This window comes from Tetrao urogallus (assembly GCF_951394365.1).
Source record: "Tetrao urogallus genome assembly, chromosome: Z".
Taxonomy (NCBI): Eukaryota; Metazoa; Chordata; class Aves; order Galliformes; family Phasianidae; genus Tetrao; species Tetrao urogallus.
Genome location: NC_136816.1, coordinates 18,030,298 through 18,038,744, shown reverse-complemented (window position 1 = coordinate 18,038,744; position 8,447 = coordinate 18,030,298). Strand labels below are relative to the sequence as shown.

Here is an 8,447-nt window from a genome sequence, read left to right as displayed (position 1 = left end):
GGTGTTGTGGCAACCATGGAAAGAAAATCAAGGGAATTGCATGGAGCTATGTCAGGGGAGGTCAGGCTGGCTCCTAGGAAAAGGTTCTTTTCTGTGAACCTTTTCTGTGAACCTTTTCTGTGATCTTTTGTGGTCACAGCCCTTAGCTGCCAGAGTTCCAGCAGCCACACACAGCAGTGCTCATGTTCGGTTTCCCTTTGAATTACTTACACCTACCCACTGGGAAGAAATTTGCAAAACTAATGGTTTTCTTACAACCATCCCAGACTTGAATATAACCAGTGCAACTGCATATAAATATAGAAGGAAGGGAGAGAGGAAAGATGTTGCACGGAACTGAAATTGGCAGGTACAGAACAAAACTTAATTTAGACAGGAACAATCTGGAGCTTGAAGAAAGCTGGAATTTTGAGCTACTTCTGACTAAAAAGGCAGAGAGAAATTTAATTTCTGTAGAACCTCAAGTTTCTGTGTTATCCCAAAATTCTTTTTTTCTTTTTTTCTTTTTCTTAATTTAACCTATATGTCGTATTTATGCTTTCAATGCTGTATGAAATATCCTGATATCAATTTATTTAACATTTGTAGCCTAGCAATGAATAAAAATATTCAGCCTTTTCGGAAAGAAACCATACATCTTATTCAGCACAATTAAAGACATCCTAGAATGCATTTGCCTTGTTGCACTCCTACACTGCAATATCTTAGTGAAACAGGCATTTGGAGTGCTATCAGGTCTAGGATCAACAGATAAACTAAATTTTACCTTGGGGGTCCTGGGTGGTGCAAAGAGTTGGTTTTTATGTACCTTATGGATCCCTTCCAATTCAGGATATGATTCTACAGCTCCATGTTTTCTCTGAATGGCAGCTCTTAGACTGCTATAAATAAAAGTTTAAATGTAAAAATAATTTTTGAAAAGAAAGGAGAGGAGAATTCAGCTGCCATACTCAATCAATGCACAAAATGCAAAGATGACAGTTTAATGATTGAAATGTGCCTAAGGATACTCTGCAATAAATTTTACAGCCATATGGGTGACTGTAATAACATTCTGCAGCTGGCTTATGTCTGCATGCACCAGGAGTGGCTTTACATATGTCTGTGCAATTCGAACTTTAAAATAAAAATTACCGTTGGCAGCCCTGAAGCACCAATAAGATCTGAACAATTATTTATGTACCGTCTTGGTAAGAACTCTAAAAACCAAATTTTGTGTGCTTAGGCAATTTTCAAAAGCATCATGTTTGTTAAAAAAACACCATAGAGAAAGGAAAAGGAAAAAGAGAATGTTCTGTTGGTCAATAACTGTGTGAGAATGTAAGTTCAGCGAAGCCTATTGGTGTGCAGCTGACCCTCCAAGGCTAATCTCAAGAGTCAGGCTCGGGGTCTGGTTATGACATGAGCATGATTGCAGCCTCCAGCATATATGGAGCCTAAAATAAGTCTAAGTTGCAGGGTTTTTTGCTTAAGAACATGCAAAGAGCCAGCTTTGTGCATAACGGCTCAGCTGGTGTAAAGTAACCCACCAAGAAATTGCAGTAATCTGATTTGAGCCCAAGCAGGAGCTGCTAAAGGATTTAATGTGTGATCCCTGAAGCTCCAGTCCCCTAAGGCTCTTTTTCTTCTTGTCTGACTTGCAGATGTTTTCCTGCTGAGGAGTCCCAGGGAATTCCCCTCAGACAGAGCATGTTGCATTTCAGCTTCTTTGCCAGTCACAGTTCCACATTCAGCTTAATGCAGCTTACACGCACACTCCTGGGTAAGTGCTTGTCTGTGTGTGGTCTGGCTTTTCTTGCAGTTCTGCTGGATCTCTTCATCCACTGCATCCTGACTTCCCTGCTGTGCAAGGGCAAACCAGCCCGCTTGCTGCTGTGACTCACAGCTTAATATTTGTCTAGGCTCATGTTTCCTGAACCTAGCCTGCTACAGACAAGTCATACTCATATGAGAAGAGTTCCCATTCTTGCAGTTTACAAATGAAATTCCAATTAAATCACCAAACAGAACTGTACCACAGAACCAATAGGGACCAGGTACAACGAGCTGGTATACAACTGGGTGTGCACAGCCCTCCCTGCACAGGTTGCTGAGCTGGTTCAGTGACTGCTGTGGTCATAAAGGAAGGGCCTTGCTGTTTCTCCCTTCTTTCTTGCTCATTCATCTGCTCCTTTCCTTGCTCCCAGTCTCCTGGTCCCATTTTTGCATTCTCTTCTGTACTTTAAGATGGCCATTGTGCCTACTAGGCATTCTTGGATTGACTACACTTGTTTATACAGCAGAATATTGTTCCTTTTTGGTTTTTGCCTATTGGCTAAATTGTCAGGTGAGTGTGTCAGACTTGCTTCCAGTGGGTTCCAGACCAGCACAAGGGGAAGAGCTGAGGAGGCAGTGAATGAAAGAGAAAGAAATCTCTTGAAAAATAGTGGTGAGCCAACAAGCTAATGAGAAGTCTTGCTGCCACAGTCAATGTCCCAGGTGCCTCGTGAGAGGCCTGAGGATGCCTGTCAAAGCATCACCCAAATGATGTGGGATTTGGGCCATTACGTATCACTGACCTAGAAGCACCAGCTGCCCCACCCCAAGGAAGCTGTCAACAGCTTTGAGTGATCTCTCAGTGCCAGCATCTGGGAGCATGGGATGGAAACTTCACGTGATCTTCCATAAATATCTTCCTCATTGTTACGGGACTTTGATTATAATCTGTCACTTTGCATCATTTTGAATGCTTGTACGCATGAGAGCAATAAAATACTCTCAGTTCTCTGTCCATTTGGGCAGATTTGCCAAAGATTGAGATTCATTATTAAATCAACTTCTGCTACAAACCTAGTTGGCCTTTTAATTTAAATTTAAAACATTAGCTTTGCTTTTATTTTGCTTCTGTAGAATGAAAATAGAGTTAAGAAGTCCAAGACACTTTGATTTGTTAATGACCTCCCTCAGAAAAGCTGCATGTGTGCGTGCAGCAAACTAACTTGCAAGGTCTGAGTGTGTCATTTATTATTATCAACCATAATTAACCATTGGGAGGAGAAGCCGGGACTTTCAGTTTTCTTGGCCTTCTTACCTTACAAGCACTACCACCATTGCTCCTGCACAGACTGGGATGCTTTCTGTAGGCTGAGCTATCTCCTGTGGAACTCAGAGCCAAATCATATGCTTTGCAGCATATGTAGGCTGAGGATGCTGGGCTTGTTCAGCTTGGAGAAGAGAAGACTACAGGGTGACCTCATTGCAGCCTTTCAGTGCTTAAAGGGAGCTACAAACAGGAGGGGAGTCAATTCTTTACAAGGGTAGATAATGACAGGACAAGGGGAAATTGTTTTATGTTGAAAGAGGGAAGATTTAGCTTGGATATCAGGGGGAAATTCTTCACTCTGAGAGTGGTGAGGTGCTGGAACAGGCTGCCCAGAGAGGTTGGGGATGCCCTGTCCCTGGAGGTGCTCAAGGCCAGGTTGTATGGGGCCCTGGGTAGGCTTGTCTAGTATTAAATTTGGAGGTTAGTGGCCCAGAGGGTTTGGTGCTTGATGATCCTTGAGGTCACTTCCAACCAAGCCATTCTATGATGCTGTGATTCTATGATATGCAATGCTCTCATCTATAGGTGAAGTGCTTACAGGCTAAAGGCCTGAAGAAGCCAGCAGAGATGCTATGAGGAAACACCGTAAGACAACTGATTAAGAACTCCCTGATCCTGGATGAGCTCTGAACAGTGTGTTGTACTGTGTGTTCCTGCAAGACTGAAAAGCCACAGGGAACTGTCTGTGTCAGAGGACATCCTCAATGGATGACCCATGGAATGAATGTTCAAAGGAAAGAAGGGAACTAAGTGGGGACACAGAACCAGTTGAGTTAGACTGGGCCTGAGGAGTAACAGGAGCAGAAAGTGAGAGGAGAGGTGCCCTGTGTCCTGCTGCTCTCCTTGCATTGAGAAGAAGGATTAAAGCAACCCCATATCACAACTCCAGCCTCTCCTCTGCCTTTGATGAGCATCACTGAGAGATATAGATATATCTGTAGTCCCCGTGCAAAGAGTCTTCTCTCTTTGGGAGAGAGAAAACCAGGGCATACCATTGTTTTGCCACAGGCTGTTGGAGGCCATGCTCTAACTTCTGGTAGAAGTCCACTCAAAAAGCTGCCCTGTGAACAGGCTTCCCAAAGCCAGGTGTCACACACACACCCTGAAGTAACCCCTATTCCTTTCCACATTTCCTGCCATCTTTCACAAGCCTCCATCCTTGCCTCCAGCTCCACCATCCCCCGTGAAGCTTCCCTCTCCTGCCATTACCCAGATGTAAAACCCCATTGCCACTTGCACAGATGGCAAGTTTTTGTGCTCCCGCTTACTGATGTTCAGGAGACCAAAATAGAATAAAATACACAATAAAATAAAGAAAAATAAATGACCCTTTCTTCACACCAAAACCAGAAGTAGCATTTAACTTTAGCTCTACATGGCTACTGATTCTCTTGAAATCTTCAGGAAAATCAAACCTCTGAACTCTAAGACTCCAGCAGATCTATCTGAAGTGCCTGAGGAATTCAAAAATCATAAAATGAACAAAGAGGGAGAAGTGGAGCAGCCTCACACACTTCATTGTTCTGTGGAATCAGGTTAAAAGCAGTGCGGAGGCACTTGTAGGGAAACACTGCACATCGGCAAGAAAAAGATTCAAATCACAGAGTCATGTAGAGCTGTTTCAGTTGGAAGGGATCACTAGAGGTCATCTAGTCCAATCTCCTGCAATGAACTTCTAGATCAGGTGCCCAGAGCCCCGTCCAGCCTGCCCTTTGATGTCTCAGGTACAGAGCATCCATTGCCTCTCTGAGCAACCTGTGCCAGTGCCTCACCACCAGTACTGAAAAAACCTTGCTTATACCCAGTCTAAATCTCCTCTCTTTTAGTTTGAACCCATTTCTCCCTATTCTATCACAACAGATCCTGCATAAGAATGTCCCCTTCTTTCTTACAGTCCCCCTTCAGATACTGAAGGGCCACTCTCAGGTCTCCGCACAGCCTTCTCTTCTCCAGACCAAACAGCCCCAGCTACCTCAGCCTGAGGGACCCTCACAGTTGAAGTGTTCCATCTCTCCAACCATTTTTGTGCTCCTCCTCTGAACATGTTCCAGAAAGTACATGTCTCTAAGGCAAATAATGAAAATACCTCCAGATGTTGTATTTTCTGATTATCTTTGTTTATTTTTGTTGCTCCTGAGAATGATAAAACTTTAAAAAATAATAAAGGAAGGTATTTCACCAATAGTGTAAAATCCTTGTGCCATCAGTGAGACACTGAACATTTCCAAACAGAATTTTCCAAAAGCAAAGCTGCAATTCTAACTTAGGGAAACCAGACTTAAACTTGTAGTATGCAGGGTTAAAGAGACAGTAAGAAAATATCACAAAAATTCGGAGAAAGAATGTGTAAAATGTGACATCAAGGGCAGTTAATCAGTTTGCTTTTATTCAAAGTAATTTCCTCAGTTTTGCAAAAGAAGAGTAATCTAGCATGATGGCACTTCATGGCTGTGAGTAATCAATGTGCATCTTCAAATTATATGAACCTGCAATGTTCTTGTTGGAAGCAAATAAATCCTCATTTCTTTCACACTGTGAGGGGCTGTGGCTTGGAGAGAATATGGACTTTTTCTGGCCAACAGGGACTTTGGAGAAAATAATACAACCATGATCTAAGAGAAAAATCCACCTCTTGTGTGTTGTTCCAGGAAAGTGCCACCATTCCTGGCATAGAGACCTCAGCAGCATGTCTGCCCCCAGCATGCCTTTGCAATGCCAGAAATCAACTGCAGCATAATGCTTACTGGTTGAATCAGAGCAGGGCTGAGAAAGCAAAGTTCTTCCTCACAGATGTAAAATAGCTCCTGTCCAGAAGGAGCTGTTGCATGACTGAGATCATTAATTTGAGTATTTCCTAAGTCACTTATTTTGTTTGGCTTTTGGAAATCAGTATCCAAGCAGGAATTTCAGTAATAACTGATGAGAAATTTGCAACTGACCATCCATCCTGTTAATTTTCAGTTATTGGGAGTGATATAGGTCACTCTGCCCTTCACTGCAGCATCAAAGAGAATCCTTCCTTCCTAGGAATCCAGATGCACATTTTTCCATCCTCTCTAACAGTCAAGGACAGTACCTTCTGCACAGAAGCTCTGTTGAAATGAAAAAAAACAAAGGCTAATTTTAAGAACTATGTGAAACGTACAAAAAATTTGGCCGTTTAGAATGTGAAGTTTTTGTTGTTGGCTTTTTTTTTTTTTTTTTTTTTTAAACAGAGATCTTGAAAAAGCCCACAGATATTTACTGAGTAACATTACAAATTACATGCAGCAGTGCTGCAATATACACAAATCTGAAAGTTCACTAGTTCACTGCTAGCTCTAAATCTAGCTTTAATCTAAACATATCCTACCTCAGCATGGGAAAATATGTCTATGCGTGAAAGCTCAAAGTTGGACATATAGTTTCTTTATAGGGGGAAGGGGACAAAATGAGGACTGCTGAGGTTCAGGTACTTCAAGGTTCAAAAGTGAACTTGATGGGGGACGAGGGTGGAGTTCGAAGGGATGGAGTGTGGCAGGGGTATGCTGCCTCCTTGAAGTGTCTATACACCAATGCGCGCAGTATGGGAAATAAACAGGAAGAGTTGGAGATCTGCGTGCGGTCACATGGCTATGATCTCATTGCGACCACGGAGACATGGTGGGACAGCTCGCATGACTGGAATGTTGTCATGGAGGGCTATGTGCTTTTTAGGAAAGATCGGCCAGCGAGGCGGGGTGGTGGAGTTGCTCTTTATGTGAGAGAGCAGCTAGAATGTATTGAACTCCACCTGGGGGAGAGCAGTGTAGCAGTGGAGAGCTTGTGGGTGAGAATCAAGGGGCGGGCTGGTATGGCTGACACTGTTGTGGGAGTCTGCTACAGTCCCTCTGATCAGGAAGAGGAGGTTGATGAGGCCTTCCACAAGCAACTGGAAGCAGCGTCACGTTCCCAGGCGCTGGTGCTTGTGGGGGACTTCAACTATCCAGATATTTGCTGGAAAAGCAATGTGGCCAGGCACGCGCGGTCCAGGCAGTTCCTGCAATGTGTTGAAGACAACTTCCTGATGCAGGTGGTTGAGGAATTGACGAGGAGAGGGGTACTGCTGGACCTTATTCTCACTAATAGAGAAGGGCTTGTCAGGGAAGTAAAGATCGGGGGCAGCTTGGATTGTAGTGACCACGAGATGGTGGAGTTCAAGATCCTGAGTGGAAGAAGTAAAGCACAAAGTAGAATTGCTACCCTGGACTTTAGGAGAGCCAACCTTGATCTCTTCCGGGACCTACTTGGAGCTATCCCATGGGCTAGGGTGTTGGAAGGTAAGAGGGCCTGTGAGAGCTGGTGGGCATTTAAGCAGCTCTTCTTCCAAGCTCAGGATCGGTGTGTCCCTGTGAGGAAGAAATCGGGAAAGGGTGGCAGGAGACCTGTGTGGATGAGCAAGGAGCTCGTGCACAAACTCAAAGGAAAGAAGAAGGCCCATGAAATGTGGAAAACGGGTCTGACTACTTGGGAAGAATACAGGAATGTTGTCAGGGCCTGCAGGGATGCGACGAGGAAAGCTAAAGCCCGCCTGGAATTCAATCTGGCAAAGGGGATAAAGGATAATAAAAGGCTTTTTTAAGTACGTTAACAGTAAAAGGAAGACTAGGGAGAATGTGGCTCCCCTGCTAAATGATGGAGGTGTTCTGGTAATGGGGGATGCTGAGAAGGCAGAGATACTGAATGCCTTCTTTGCTTCTGTCTTCAGTGAAAAAGCTCCCCCTCAGGAATCCGAGACCCTGGAGGTTAGTGAGAGGGTCTAGGGAATGGAAGACCTCCCTTCAGTCAGGGAAGAGGTGGTCTGAGAGCACCTAGGCGACACCAATGTTCACAAATCCATGGGACCCGATGGGATTCATCCACGGGTGCTGAGGGAGCTGGCAGAGGTGATTGCTGAACTGCTTTCTGTCATCTTTGAGAGGTCTTGGAGGACGGGGGAGGTGCCTGAAGACTGGAAGATAGCCAACGTCACCCCGGTCTTCAAAAAAGGCAAGAAGGAAGACCCAGGCAATTATAGGCCAGTCAGCCTCACCTCTGTCCCTAGAAAGGTGATGGAACAGCTTGTGCTGGATGTCATCTCCAGACAACTGGAAGAAGAGGAGGTTATCCGGAATAGTCAGCACGGATTCACAAGGGGGAGGTCGTGCTTGACCAACCTGGTAGCCTTCTATGATGTTGTCTCTGGCTGGGTGGACAGGGGGAGAGCAGTGGATGTAGTCTACCTTGATTTCAGCAAGGCATTTGATACTGTCCCCCACGACATCCTTATAACAAAGCTGAGGAAGTGTGGGATAGATGAGTGGACAGTGAGGTGGGTTGAGAACTGGCTGACTGGCAGAGCACAGAG

At 44.5% G+C, this 8,447-nt stretch overlaps 1 protein-coding gene across 1 annotated transcript in view; it reads right to left on the bottom strand.

Moving 5' to 3' along the window:
• Positions 1-3,090, bottom strand: part of FAM81B (family with sequence similarity 81 member B) — a gene marked incomplete at both ends in the record, with an annotated part of 17,054 nt that extends 13,964 nt beyond the window's left edge. Inside the window, one exon of the mRNA XM_079548230.1 lies at positions 3,071-3,090. Within this exon, the coding sequence (XP_079404356.1) occupies positions 3,071-3,090 (20 nt within the window). The remainder of the gene's footprint in view (positions 1-3,070) is intronic.
• Positions 3,091-8,447: the final 5,357 nt, after the last annotated feature.